Source organism: Varroa jacobsoni, unplaced genomic scaffold (assembly GCF_002532875.2).
Source record: "Varroa jacobsoni isolate VJ856 unplaced genomic scaffold, vjacob_1.0 contig03789, whole genome shotgun sequence".
Taxonomy (NCBI): Eukaryota; Metazoa; Arthropoda; class Arachnida; order Mesostigmata; family Varroidae; genus Varroa; species Varroa jacobsoni.
Window position 1 is genome coordinate 10,367 of NW_019215090.1, and position 15,373 is coordinate 25,739.

Below are 15,373 nucleotides of genomic sequence, written 5' to 3' on the forward strand. Positions count from 1 at the left end.
ATGAAATAATAACTCCGAATGTAACTAGAGGCGAAACGTAAGCACAGCGACGAGTTGCAATCTTACAATGTGTAAGATCACATATGCTAACTTTTAAGCTTACTGTGCCATAATTGTGAACATGCATGTCCGTATACTGCAAATCTTCGTTGTAAAGTCTTCTCGATATTCAACCTGACCGTATGCATCATTGAATCGGTGTGGCAAGAGACATGAAATCTAGTTAACAGCGTGTCTGGAAAGCGACAGAGCGCAAAAACAGGATTCTACCCTTTTCAGCTTCTTTCCAAGCGCGTGACTGCTTGAATCTGCAAGAAGACTCGTACCAGTTCTTGACAGATCAAACCAATGGGAGACAAACGGAGTGACAAACTAACTTGTCGCAATCATGTGGCATTGTCGTAGCGGCGCACAAGACGGACGTAATCGATAAGCACGTTCTGATGTGTACACATCGGAAAACGTAGCGCTGAGAGCTTGTTGATTATTTCCCCAATTGGTTAGTTTGTCCTTGCAAATTTAGTAAAACGAAATGGAAATTTTCAGTCGATTGCTTCATTATCAGTATGATGTTGTTTACAAGCCGGCTATCCACATTGGTCTTTGCGCGATCCCTGTCTCGTAGCACGTACGGGACCAAAGTGTATCGCGCATTGGTTGTATGCTCCGCATATAGTTCCATTTGCGATCATGTTTTTTGTAGAACATGCCATATCGGTGCGATGACTTGGTAATTTAGTCCTGTAGTATGGTTTTTACCTTGCCGACACTAATAGCTCAAACATTGAATAAACGTACCAGTAGTAACACGTGTCAAGTATCTCTTTATATCATAGATAGGCGGATTTTTATCTCTTTCGAAATAATGCCACAAGATCATTAAATAGCACTAAATGTGCTTGGCCTTTATTTAGATCTTTCCATTACAGACATAGCCTTTCTTTACATACACGCACAAACACACAATTAAATATGCCGATTTAGACGCGTCTTACGCTATACTTTGTCAGTCACTTATTGACGAAACGTTGCACACCTACGCGCTATTATAATTGCGTTTTCGACAAGACTCCATCTCATTGCTCTCGACCTGATTCGATCGCCACTACAAACCAACACGCCCCACTTTTATTGGGAAGTCGCCCCGATGTCCCGTCCCTCTCCTCACAAGGCCCTACCCAGATCGTGCCATCGCAACGTCCGAATGTTCGTGCACAACACTTTAAGTTTCCAATACTGCCTGAAAATAATGCTTCGCATGTTTTTCATCAATCTTCTATCCAAGCTTTAACCTCAATATCGTCCCTTATGCATGTTCTGCTTTCTTTCTATGCAATATGTGGTTCCCTTCAATATAATATATGTATAGAGAAAACTTGACGTGTAAGACTTATACGGTGCTCTATATTCTGTTAGCAAGCTCATAGCAGGCGGATGGGCCAATATGTCTACCTATGCCGAGCTGCTTTAGCTTTGTCGAGCACCTTCCGTCGATCAGGACCCATTCAGGTTCAATGTGGTCTTCACCTAGTGTTATTTCGGTGGACCAAAAGGCGTTTTGACGATTTTCCGCCTTGAGCGGTTCGTCGTCTGCGCGCAGCTTTTGCACTGACGAAGAACTTCAAAGGGGATTCTTTCTGCTGCAGCCGCGTCAACAAGAGAAGAGCCTGCGGCTGGGTGCCCAAAGGGACTTTCAGTTGGAAGAGCTTGAGGACAGTGGGAAGTCGAGAGTTCCGGCGCAGGCTTACCGGGCTTACGGAGAACCCCGACGAGCAGAGCCCCTCGATTTAGGATTGGATCCTTTATAGCCAGCGGTTTTTAGCAAAAGCAGCCAGTGGTTTCATGTGCCTGCACTTATGTGCGTCGGTAGGGCTCAGTTCGCAAGTATTTATCGCATCTTAGTGTGTGCTACGGCCAGCCGTGGGTGGAAAGGGTTCGTGTATGTTTTGAATTTTCGCGGGGCGGGGAAACGCCCAGTCTTTGCTGCTCTAAACACTAGCTATCGGCTGTCTGTTCGACTTCATTCTATCGACGGCCAATTAGCGCATTGCCTGCAGCGCTGTTGATGGCGTTAGTTGTGAGGTCGTCGGTAGTCTTAGCGTGCTATGGGGAACGGTGGGCAAAACAGGTCCCGTCCTGACCCCACTGATTCACTCTTATCTCTACGAAGTTTTAGCCTGTCCCTGGGGTCTCAATTCTCAAACACCGTTGTTTTTATTATACCGCCATTGGGGTCGGCTTGGACCCATCTTTCAGTCAGCAGCGTTATATCATGGGCACACGGCCGCAGCCCAGGCAAAACTGACGATTTTTTCTGGATCCAACGGTTGTCCCGCTTCAACTGTCTCACTCGCTGGACACGTAGTAGAAACGTAGCATTGGTTAGTCTAGCTAATGATATATGTCCCTACCTACCGAGCTCCCGCTTGCTTCCCTAAGGGGTAAAAGCGTATAAGTGGGTTCGATCTAGCGTCTACACAAGCCGACCTAACAACCGATTTGGCTCGCTTAATTGCAGGCCATCGGGAACGACCTTATTACTCGTATATAAGCTCTATGGAGAAGCAGGATGACGCGCCTGCGTCGTCTTTAGGCGACAATGATGGCCCTACTGCTGCATACCGTGAAAGCATAGGGTCCTCGTTGTTACTGTTATCATCGCGTGTAGTTAGCGTTTCGGCCTCCGTAGCAAACTTCCAGCACCCTTCCAGAAAACTTCGTCTACATTTGCTGTTGCGGGTTCCAGTCACTCTGACCGGTCTCTTGGTTTTCTGGCCAGCTCTCCAGTGTTGCTTGGTGCGCCGAATATCGCTTTGGCGTTCGTAGTCGTTCTCTGTGGCTGCCCTGCCTGCCATCCTCAGGGGTGTTTGTCGGTGTGTCACTCACAGGGATACAGCCAGCCGTCGTCTGTCTCTGCAAACTATGAGACCGACGTGTATTAGATGGCCAGCCGGACCAGCGATGAACCGCCAAGGCACAGCCATGGCTTCGTGTGCTGGGTCAGTTCGGGGCTGGCCATGTCCTATTTAGTCCCGCTTCTCGCTCTATCTGTCGTTCTCTTTCTTGCTGCTGCTACTGCTGCTGTTACTTCCGCGGCTGCGACCAATAGGCGGAGCTAACATCGCGCTTTGGCCGGTCCGCCACCAGGGCGGGGCATCCCGCTCGCCGGGTGAGGGCGGACAGGCGGAGCCTGTCCATTGACAGGGGGAGCTGTGTGCCGAGCAAACAGGCAGCAGCGCTCATATTTACATTAGATACACACAGCTAAGCTGAAGTGGTCGACGGTGCCAACACCGATCGAACTTTGAAATTGCGAGCAGGACTGGGCGAAAAAAGTGAGCGCCTTTGAGGCCACCATCCAGCCAGGAAGCTTGCCTGCCTACATGCATGAAAGCCTAGCATTACCATCTGCCTATATGCTAGCCTATGATTGCTGCAACGGCTTAGCCTACAAGCATAGCGAAATAACAGGCCAAAGAAAACGCTAACGACGTATACCACCCTGCCGGCGTCTATCGGCGTCAGTCGATCCACATACGGCCAGGCCATCTTGCTTATACCGTCATCGGCGCGAGATCAAGAATGAAGAGCCGTTGGATCAGCAGGGATTGTCTCCTAGTTTCGTGAGCTTGACGGGACCATCGAAGGTACGACTCAGTTAGTACTGACGTTACCGCGAAGCACCGTGAAACGCCTAAACACCAGCAGCAGCAGAATAATCGTGTATGTCTGCATGTGTGTGTGTGTGTGTGTGGATCGTAGAATCAAAAAGTTGACCCCTCCACGATTATCACGGTTAGATTAGTCATAACACCGTAGCGCTGTTCGGTGTGCAAGATCTGCCGGCAGGTTTTCGGTCTACCAGCAGCGGCGTAACCTAAAAGTGCGACTCAACAGTGGGTTTTAATTGGTTACGTTCAATGGTCTCATTATTATATATACTTCGATAGTTATCGATCAGCTGTTTCGATCTTTCTCGGCGATTGACTGAGTCACGAAGGCTGTTTAGTGATCGCAGTGCAGTGCAATGTGATAGCACTGTCGTAATCTTGTAGAAGACAAACGAAAACAAGTAAGGGTGACTACCTTAGAAATTCCCTAAAGGAGCGTAGTACGATCTCAGTTTAACTTTGTGTCTTCTTCGTCAGTTTGTTATTGCACGTCGTTCGGTTGTTGAGCTGGTTTACTTGTTGCACCCATGCAGCGAGCTATTTCGTGATGTCACCAGTTGGGGCGTCCGGTGAAAATCTTCGTGGAGAAAGAAGCAAACCTTTACGTTTGTGCGAAATCTGTGCGTAAATTGTTTTGCCCACTACAAAACCAAGCGAATACCGCAAATAGGGAAAACACAAAAGAAAAACGTAGAAGCGAACAGAAGTTTGTGAAGGGGATTCGAAATATGAATTGACGTGGTTTTCCACCGTATAGAATACGCGCGGAGTGCGTTGTACCTGTGCAAGACCAGCAAAGAATAACGCCATTAACAGCGATCTGATATATCGTTATATATATCATCGGCTGCACAAACTGAGCCGTTATTAGTGATCTGTAGTCGCGCTAGTCCTCTACTCACTTTTGGAATTCGTTGGTGCTCTCGATCAGAGTCTCAGGCATAGGAGACCTGTTACAGTAACTAAATCGACGCAGACGACGACGACGACGACGACGACAACGACGACGACGACGACGACGACGACGACGACGACAACGACGACAACGAAGATAACAAGCAAAGACAAGAGCACAACCGTCAACGTCACCATAACAACAACAGCAGTTAATTACAACCCCGTCAATCTTCTTCAGCACGTAGGCTTTGACCAGCCGCCACGGTGAAGTGTGAACCGTCAACGCCCGAGTCGTGGGCTCCGGGCCCCGATCGCCCGCCGGCACAGGACGCCCAGACTCAGGCGCAGGCGGTACAGGCCCACGCTCAGGCCCAGGAGCAGTGGAGAATGCTCACCCAACAGCACAAAGGTTACCAAGACCTGCCCGGTGGTATGGCCGCGGTCCAGCTCCAACAACAGAGCGCCTACATGGGCGGATATATGGGGCAAAGCTATAACGCATCACCGCCACCGCCCTCGGTGCCTGGTATGAGAGGGGGCAGTACGGGCGACATGCGCGGTGGAAGCGCCACCGGTGACATGGGCGCTCTGGGCTGCGTTGGTTCGGGCGGCTACGCGTCGTCAGAATCACCGGAGCTTCACCCAGATCGTACCGTTATTCCGCCCCAGGGGCCGACTACCGCCGCACAGGCCGAAAAGTACCGGAGGAGCTACACGCACGCCAAGCCGCCCTACTCGTACATCTCGCTCATCACGATGGCGATTCAGAATAGTACGAGCAAGATGCTAACCCTGTCGGAGATCTATCAGTTCATCATGGATCTGTTTCCATACTACAGGCAGAACCAGCAGAGATGGCAGAACTCCATCAGGCATAGCCTTAGCTTCAATGACTGCTTTGTTAAAGTTCCCCGGACACCGGACAAGCCAGGAAAAGGTAAACGAAGTGAACTGATTTTTTGTTTATCATTATTCCTTATAAGGGATATGGATGCCTTGACGATTAAATTCCATTAAGCAAATTGGCGGAAAAATGGCGTTGGATTAACCCCAAGCGTGAATATTTTGTCTGTAAAAAATAGCGTCGCGCTAGATATCGCTCAAAGTGGGGTGGGCTTTTGGAACCAGTTTACAATCGAGATGGATGCGAATGCATATCAAAAAGGCACACTGTTTCTACCCACGGAAAAAGGGCCAAATGATGAGACTAGCAGGCCTTCCAACGTGAACTTCTGCTTCGTCGTAGCAGTGTCCCGTATGAGCCACTAATAATAGGCATCAATTAATATCTTCAAATCGTTTTACATGAGAATGAAAGATCTAAAACTAGTCATCCTTTATTCAGGTTCACGGATAATGTCCGACTGTGGTGGGTATTTTCTTACATGGTACAGCTTGAAGCATCATGTAATTACCCCAGCCCAACATGCCACTAGATATTTTTCGGTTTGCAAGCGTTAAGTTGTCATGATGCCATACCTGTATAATTGTTCCTAGCCAGCTTCAGACTTCCGTAGCTGGATCAAGTGACCTTGGCCTCTTTTACTCGCACCTCACATTATCACCTGAATCTACTGTATACACGAACGAAAGTCGTCCCCTATTTTTTTCGTCTCCAGATCTTGGGTAGCAACTAAGAATTTTCGAAACCTGTCACGTTATTCTCGCTAGTTTTGCCGCCCTTTATCAACGTATGCGTCAGTCCAATTTTCACTGTGTCACACCACCGCTGAACAGAACATCGAGACCAACTTCGATCTCCCTGACTGCCAGTTCGCCTTCTCGAACTTTGGACTCACCCACTTCGGGCCACCGAACGACGTCTGCTGTCTGATACTCGACCGTCAAAAGCCTCTAGCGATTGCGTAAAGCATACCGCACATCTAACGAATGCGTATTGCCGACCTGGTAGCCTAAATTCGAAGTTTTACGATCCGCTGGTGTTATTCAACCTAGTTTGGGTAGGTACGTAGGTGGGCTTGTCGCGTTTGTTTTAGGCAAACATACCTCTTTCGAGCAGGCAGAAAGAAAATAAAAACAGAGGAAGAAGTAAGAGCTGGCAATCTCCGACGTATTTCCCGACAGAGTTTTGTCATGTCGCATGCAAACACATACCGTCGCGGAGGCACAGTCAGTGACACAGGCGATGGTAAAAAAAAGTAGCTTGACGTGTGATACGCGCAAATTCGTTGATAACGTTTGTGACCCGGTTTGTGTGTTTCTTTTTATATGTGCCTGTATGTGGGTGCGTGTATTTGTGGATGGTTTTTGGCGTATGATACATGTATGCATCATGTATTCGTTGACGCAGTAGATCTGATCATTATGCTCGCAACTTGGTGCGGTTCCACTTATTTTAACTGCCTGTTGGCATGATGCGCTGTATGACGCGGCCAACATTTGTACGTTACATGACGGTCTCAGTCCTTACAATGCTGTGTCGACTCGTATTGCATCTGCAATGCTGATGCGGGCACGTTGTGCGAGCGCCAGCCATCGTGCAGAAGAAAAAAGTTAAGCTAGAAGCTTAAGCTTAGAACAGGTTAGCGTGACTAAAGTGCAAAGTAGTATACAGAGAACCGTATGATTTAGATTAAAATACAGAGTGGCAGGGATGACCACTTCGCACTCGATAAACGCGATGATTTGATTCTTCTTTTTTGCAAAGCTCACCCTAATCACCGAGAATACAGACGAGATAACTAGGAACAGAAACTATCGACACTGAAGTTCTAATTACCTAGCGGCAAACAACGTCAAAGTAGATCTCTAGGCCAAGGCCCGCCACCAAAACGGAATTTGTCGAAATCCTGCTTTATCCATAGTTCCATTTGTGCAGGTCGTTCCATTAATCACCTCTCGCGCATCCAAAGTGGGTCCAGTTCAAAAGGGTGGCGTTAGGTTCAAGAGGATGGCCACGAGCTGTTTTTCTTGTTGTTTCGATCGATCTAGCACGGAATGATTTCCCCAGGCTCAAAGCAATCGTGGGCACCATCGTGTTTCGATCCGTGGCCCGTGGTGGCTTGCACCTGTGTCATTGTGAGAGTCCTTTGCACCTTCTCTCTGCTCACCTGTTTCTATCGCGTGCGTTTTCGTTTACGATTCCACCCCATGAAGCCTCACTTTGTCTTTGTAGACTCATAGCAGCGGGAACGTAGCCATGAGCCAGGCAGCCAAAGAATTTCGATTCTAAAGGGCCGAAGACGGCCAACCTTCACGAAGCCGCTTGAAAACGCGCGAAGATCCTCGAAGGGTAGAATGAAAACATCGACCGTTCACCGATCCGCGCTTGTCATCCGTGCGTTCTGGGATGGTTAGCTCGTTTGTACGGGACGGTTCCGCATCCTGCTATTTAGTTCAGGTCTACTCTGTCTTGAAAGCGAGGTTTTGCACCTGCGTCGGAGGTTGCTCGAGATAGGATCGGAGCGAGCACCGAAAAGGGCGATGCCGGCTTCTGAAGGTATCTAAAATGAAACGGTTGACTATGTGCGCGCTGAAGATCTGTTGTAACTTGTGTACCTATCCACCTCTCGTAATACCCCACTCCCGAGTCCATGGTTATCTCCCGTTCCGAGGGTGACGAATACCAACGAGCTTGTCGATTCCGGGCTTCCTCGGTTAGCGTATCGTTACACGCATCGTCAGATTATTGCTAAGAGAGGTCGCTGATGAAAATGAAGGTTTTCATTTGGACAACACACAGCGGCCATTGTAATCCAAGCCCTAGAAAGAAAAGGGGGAAAGCAGCTCGTAGGGACACTTATACTTCTGCAGGTCTCAGGTCGCACGTGCAAAATATCATCAGCGTCGTCTATGCAATAACCCGTCATCCATATTAGAAAATCAAGGCAAATTCCTCGCTGCAATCTAGCATACACGGAAAGGACACAAATATGAAAAACGTTTGTATACAATAATTTTACAGCTCCATATGTGGGTGGTACACAGCATTGAAGTAACATGGCGCTTGATGTGCATTATCTTGCTAGAGCTCGTTATGCTCTAGCAGGTTATGTTTCGGTAGTCTGCCATGCGCAGCTGCACATACTCGACGCTTGTAAGCCCCTCCATATAGTTGGAGATGCCGTTTGAAATTCTCAACGGTGGTGATTCATGAACCGCGCACTGGGGCAACGAGTCAAGCAAGTAGCACAACCAGACTTTGTATTAGATCTTTGATTTGCCATATTTCTACAACGAGCTCTGTCGCCGGCGGCGTTTGAAACTGTCGTTGAAGCTCTTTCATCGTTGTGAGCCAATTACCTGCCAATCGAAGTTTGATTATGACGAGGTCGTATTGCTCGCTTATTCGCCGGTCGGCAGAGCTTTTCCGTACGGACAACGGTAAAACAAACATCAACGAGTAAGCAAAAAGACAACGACCGAATCCAAATGCACAAATAGCGGCGGCTCCTGCCACAATTGAGTTCGCAATTGTTGAGTCGCAGTCAGTCGATTTGTCCGTCTGCTCATTTTTTTCGTCCGGTCTTATCGTTGATTCTTTCATGCGTTCGTCTATTCTCCAATCGACATATAGCCGTCTCTCGCAGCTATCCGGCCGTCATAGTTTACGGTGTTCGCTCACTCGTTGATCGCGTTTGATTACGAGGCGTCGGCGGCGGTCGTGCAGGTTTTGTTGGTCCCAATGCTGCTGCTGGTGATGTCAATCCTATGGCATCTGTTCCGATATTCCATCGTCACTCGGTTCTTTGGGTCCCCTCTGTTTCGGCAGTTCTTGCTGGGGATCTCGCCGACTTACGTCGATTCTCTGGTCCGCGAAATGGTGACGTGACAGCGTGACCAATTGACAACTCCATCGCAGCACTGGACAGCGGCGCGCCGGTTCGACGGCGATGTCGATCCGACAATAAGATGATGGCGAGTCCGGTCACAGTCAACTGTTTCTTCCGTTTGCATACAGACTACTTCAGCCTTCGCCGCCATATCCCTTTCGCCTTGTTGCGTCTGTCTTCGTCGCACCGACCGTACAGTCCGTGGTTAACTCTCGGGGGCGATTATCTTGTTTCGTTTTACTGCCGCCTCTCCTATTGCGGCTGTATGTATGTTCAATCGGCAAAAGATGTGAGAGCGAAAAATGTGAAAATACTAGGACGCTTCTTCTTTTTCTTCATGGCCTGCTATCTTATTGGTACAAGCAACTTTTTTTTTTCTGCCGGTAGAGGCTGGCTGTGTGACAAGGCAAATCAGACGCATAGCCGAAAGACGAAGCTCCAATCGAACTGAAGTTCAGTGCGGCGTCAGATCGATGAACTGGAACACACTGACCCGTGGCCGCTCGTCGAAAATGAAATTTGCCAACAAATGATCTCAGCGACTACTACAGACATTCTGTTAGGGCGGCTTATGCGTTGGGACCGTTGTTTGCATTTTGCATCGTTTCTATTGTTATGTCAGCCCGCGACTGCAGTTCATATCGCGCGGTCGGTCACGACGGCTCCTTCTACTGCCGCTACATCGAGGTGGTAACGCTTGTCGTCGCTGGAAGGCTGCCGCACTACTCTCGTCACTGAAACTATTACAAAAGTCGATCGCATGGAACGGTAAGTTTTCCGGTTCGCTCCGATCGGCAGTTTGTCCGCAGTGAAACTTCATTGAATAACGCTGACGCTAGCGATCTGCGACGCTTGGATTTCGAGGCACGCGTGCATAGATATGCATAGACGATGCAGCTGGTGGCAGGCATGCAGTAGAAGATTTGGGGAAGCCGACCGCGCTACTGTCACTTACCTATAACTGAATAGTGCTTATTAAATAGTTGCAGGCGACCCAAGTGCTTCTTTGCCCATTAATGAAGCCAAGACGGTATTTATCACTGTGACAATTGAGTGCAAGTTCCAACAGAGACTTATTACGTTGAGTTTATAATAACAGCGCGAGGGGGAAGTGTAAAGGTTGATTTGTGAATTGTCTGATTGGGCCAATAGCTAGCTGATCAGCTCGAGAACTTTACATGGGTTGCTGCACTTCTTCTAGTTAGAGCAGCACAGATAGGTATAGGAAGAGGGAAATTTTATAATTAGTGACTACTGGGATCAACAATAATAAAGCTCGTAAGTGTTACGCGAAAATGCGTGCTATGATGTTACTAAAACATTTGTTTCGTCTGATCGTTGTCGCCTTTCCACGTTTCAGGATCTTTCTGGACATTGCACCCGGACTCAGGCAATATGTTCGAGAACGGATGCTACCTGCGCCGTCAGAAGCGGTTCAAGTGCGAAAAACGCGAAAACCCCCTGACGCGGTCGAGCGGCGCGCACCAAACGAAGTCATCTTCTCACAGCCACTCAACGAGTCACCCGAGCCATAAACAGCAGCAGCAGCAGCAAGGCAAGCAGGCCGGTGTCCTTCAGAACACCTCGCAGAACACCGCCGCTGGAGACACCGGCCACGGCTGTGCGGGTCTTGACGGACATCATCCGCACGTGAACAACTCGTTCGACTCAACCCTGCAACAACAGCAACAGCACAATCTTTGGAATCAGAACCACGCCGGTCATCAGAGTAAGTCGGCCGTTTACAGAACTTCCCTTCGTTCTCTGGTCTCTCATTGTCGTTGATGTTGTGTCTCATCCGTTTTTCTTCTATCTCTTCTTCAGCTTGCGCTCACTTTCCTTCTACGTTTGTCTTTTTTTCCCTTGAAGAAGCGACATGTTGTCATTTCTTCGAGGTTTAAGGTGGCCGGTTCAAGCGGCTACTGGGGTCTTCCTGGGCGTCCTTTAGGCGTTAATCTATAAAGTAGCCCGAACGCAATTCTAGGTAGGAGAAGTGTTGCTGGGACCAGCAGCAATCTTCCATTCAGTTTTGTCCTAACCGCTCATTGCTCGTGACTTGGTCGTCGCCTAGGTGGTCTTGGACAGCAACAGCTGCAGCAGCTTCAACAGCAGCAGCAGATGTTCGGGGTGGGCGGTATGGAAGGCATGCACCCTCAGCTGGCCTCGCTAGGCCTGTCGCACGAGTCCCTGCTCAAGATCGACCCGCACTTCAATCCGACGAACCACCCGTTCAGCATTTCGAATATTATCAACAACGCTGAAAACAAGGCCGAGCTCAAGCTATATGAGATGCAATTCGCACAGGGATACGGCGCCCCGGTGACGCCCCCGCAATCTCAAGGCAATCAACACATGAGCTCCGATTCGACATTACACGGCTCCGCTCCGGCTGAGAGTAATAGTTATAACGGCTTTCATCCGTCGCTCTACCAGATGTATCAGACGCCAACTAGCTTATAATCAGCCAACGGTCCTTTAAGCACCGAATCCACACATACACAGACGCGTCCAACACGTGCATGTTTTCCCCTTCCATTCCCCACCTTTTTAGGACCGTATAGGCAAATCAATCTTTCTATAGAAATTTCTTCGAGGCTGTCCAATCCGTTTCACGAGATAATATGAGATTTTTTTTCATATGAGATCATGTCAGGATGAACTTCCACCAAGCATTCGAGCGTTCTTATTTTCAAATTTTACATCAGTAAACTCTAAGTAAGTAAAAATAGCAGCTTGGCCTAGTTTACCGTACTCAGCCTTGCCCAACCCCGAGCCACACAATGACGAACACTGAAGAACTAATTTTGTACATTACTGAGACGAGAAAAACAAAAGAATTATACCGAATTTTGATGCACAAATACGATAAACAGGCGGCATGATAAACGGGAACGGAAACCATCATCCTTGTCGGTTTTTAGCTGTAAAAAGAGTCATGAGAAAGGCAGAGAAAGCCTGTGTTTTGGTCGGTCGATCAAACGAACGACTTGATATAGCAAATAATAATAATAATAATAACAGCAGTTTGTTCACACAGCAGTATTAACAGTGCTAGAAAGCCATTGACGATGCATTTTAGCAATCTGTTACACGTTTGTTAGGGCGGCGAATGACGGGCACAGATATGACACCGTTGACCCTTCTGAAGTGTTGGAAAATGTGGTGGAAAAAAAAAACGCCTCGATGATGTGAAAGCCAAGGGCATTAAGTGAGGTAGAAGCGAGTGAAAAATGTGTATCAATCTGTATATTTTCTACTTTCCCAAATATTTACTTAGGCATGTGAATGGTGGCCAATCTGTATCCTAGTCGAAAAACAAAGTCACTCTATAATTAGACATTATGGCAGTCCAACTTTCAACTTAAGCCTTTAGTCTTAGAACTCTATTCAGATCTCGGGATCTCTCTGTCGTTCGAGGGTTGGAGACTGAAATAGATATTCTACTTTGCGATTTTCGTACAAAGTAAGCTACCTAATTTAATTAATCTCATTACACATTGTCGAGATATCAGACATGACAGCAGAGCTTAGAATCCAGATTTTTGTCCTACGCCCCTAGAATCCACAATGATTTCACTCCAAAGTACCAAAAAATCTACCATAATCACCAAGCAATGGGTGCGTCAATCTGAGAAGTTTAAAATACAAAGAAATGAGAACATTTGATGACAAAAACACACCGCAGCAGTATTATTGCTTCGTAGCTTAGAATATTATCTCATTCAGTGTCTAATGGTATATACGTCTAGTTTACGTCTAGTTAGTTTGCGTCTCGCCAATATCGGGATGGCTAACCTCAGTCAGTCAGTCAGTCAGGTGGTCAAGGGGCATTCACGCCTTCAGATACAATCTAAAAGGGGGATGCCGGAAGATCCCCCCAAAAAACAAAAGCAGCTGACAGTCAATCGACCATCCAATGAATCATAAGAACTAGGACAATTCGCACTCTTTTAGCAAGGTAACAGCGCCTGTAGATGTCTCAGAACGCATACGATAATTTTCCCCAGTATGAATTAAATTCATTCTCGCTTCCGCCAAGGCGCGGTTTTTAGATCCAATCAGAAAAAAAGGCACCGTATTTTTCGGCCCGTTTAAAGAGAGCTAACCTGCCGGCGCTACGTTGTGTTACCGATGAACCCGGTGAGGCGATCGAAACAATGAGGGCCACGTGTCTTCCACACAAGGGAGACAGGTCAAGGAAAAAATTAACAACTTACCCTTTTCCCCTCGAGAGCAACAGAAATATATGTACATGTCACAGTATCGAAAGGAGTGTGTGGGCAACTAGGATAGCTCTAATCTAAATTTAACCCAATTGAAGGATGCAAATAGAGAAATTATGCCGAGAGACAGACAAACAGATAGCCAGCGCTCGCGCTGGGAGTTACCGCCGATGTTGCAGCGCAGTGTTAACCAGCATGGTACATGCTAAAAGGAAAGCCAAGGCTCTCCATCCTGGCTGGCCACGTACCAAGGCTGCAGTTGTTATTACTGAGGCCCAGACACCCACGGATTCGATGCCGAGGACCTTCGGAGTTACTGCTGCTCAAAGCAGCCCTCACGGCCGCAGCCGCTGCCACCACTCTCAAACGAATTTGAGTTCGAAGCGAGGTCAACACATTTCCGGTTTTGATTCCATTAGGTGCACCTACTCCACAGAACTAACCTAAAGAGCTGGCGAAATTTTGCTACTTCGCCTATCTCACCGGTTCCTAACTGTAATGAATTGTGTATATAGATATATAGTTCTGCTAAGAGAAATCTCAAGCTATGTTGTATTGTAAGATGACTAGACGAGCGCGTAAGGGTGGACACTGAATTGATTAGAAATCCACAAATCGACATAAACCTAGAAAGGACAGAAGAGAAGCTGGAAAGCGGACGAACGAGTGCCAGTATATAAAAACAAAGAGAGCGTATGCGTATGTAAAATGACACAGAGAGCATCGTTAAAGTTTAATAATAATAATGCTAATATTAATGAAAAACGAAATGATACAGAGAGAACCGAATTAGTCGAAGTGGAAGAGGCAGAACGGAATGGAGAATGGAAGAGAAGAGAGAGCAGGAAGGGAAAAGATCTTCGACCCTCAATTTGAGTCGACAGCGACTGCCTCTTGCAATCTTGTTGTACATACTTAAATAACGAAGTAAAACATGATAATAACAATGATGATGATGATGATGATGCGAAGTAAATGCGTATACAGATGGTGATGATAGTAGACAGACACGATGAAAACGAATCTATATACATGCTATAATAAATAGATATAAGTATAAAGCGAGGAAATAACACTGATACAATGACGGCGACGATGAAACAAGTGATAAGATAGTAACTTTGCTCCGCCTGGTCATTTTCGCAAAGGACAACAAAAGCGAGGAATATTACGGCGAAAGGACACCGACGGAGTACCGCGAATCAATTTCTATTAACGGGGAACATCTTTCTTTGTGTAGAGTGATCCTCGGTGATTTCAAAGCGGAGCCCAGACAAGGGCATAAAATACAATAGGTCGAGCGAAAATGCGGAAGCCGCTAAGGATGAAAAACGGCATAACCGAGGCCCGGAGGTAGATGGATCTTGAGCATTAGTCGAGATCGCTGTCATCTTTCGCATTTTCGGAGGCCGTGCAATCAGCGATTTTCGAAGGATAAAACTAGAAAAACGCTAAGGCCAAAAGTGGGGGGCGGTAATTTTCAAAAACAAAAAGTGAACGAAGGAAATAACGAGCGAGAAGGAACGATAAATGAATAAATGCCCAACGACATTATTCACGAAGAGTAGTGATTTTAGTGTAGTATCATAATCGTTGATAGTGGATATGTAAAGCAAACAATTAAAGTATAGAAAAACATACTGCGAGCGAACCAAATTATTAGACAAAGAATCCTGCCTGCCTAACAAAATATGAGCCTGTCCTAATTCATTCTATTTTCAATCCCTATTTATATAATTATTGCAATGTAACGAGCTGTAGAACAAAGTCTTGAACATTAGTTATCTAA

At 47.1% G+C, this 15,373-nt stretch overlaps 1 protein-coding gene across 1 annotated transcript; it reads left to right on the forward strand.

The window, feature by feature from the left end:
• The first annotated feature begins 3,916 nt into the window (after positions 1–3,916).
• LOC111272906 (silk gland factor 1) lies at positions 3,917–15,138 on the forward strand. The gene is made up of 3 exons (XM_022854565.2): positions 3,917–5,505; positions 10,722–11,090; positions 11,433–15,138. The coding sequence occupies exons 1-3, from the start codon at positions 4,956–4,958 to the stop codon at positions 11,819–11,821; spliced, it is 1,308 nt and encodes a 435-aa protein (XP_022710300.1). The 5' UTR covers positions 3,917–4,955; the 3' UTR covers positions 11,822–15,138.
• The last annotated feature ends 235 nt before the right edge of the window (positions 15,139–15,373 follow it).

What these genes read in the sequence shown, in the direction of transcription:
- LOC111272906 (XM_022854565.2), top strand. Translation starts at nt 4,956, where the DNA reads ATGCTCACCCAACAGCACAAAGGTTACCAAGACCTGCCCGGTGGTATG. An exon ending in ACCGGACAAGCCAGGAAAAG is followed by an intron (nt 5,506 to 10,721) that starts GTAAACGAAGTG and finishes TCCACGTTTCAG; the next exon opens with GATCTTTCTGGACATTGCAC. An exon ending in GAACCACGCCGGTCATCAGA is followed by an intron (nt 11,091 to 11,432) that starts GTAAGTCGGCCG and finishes GTCGTCGCCTAG; the next exon opens with GTGGTCTTGGACAGCAACAG.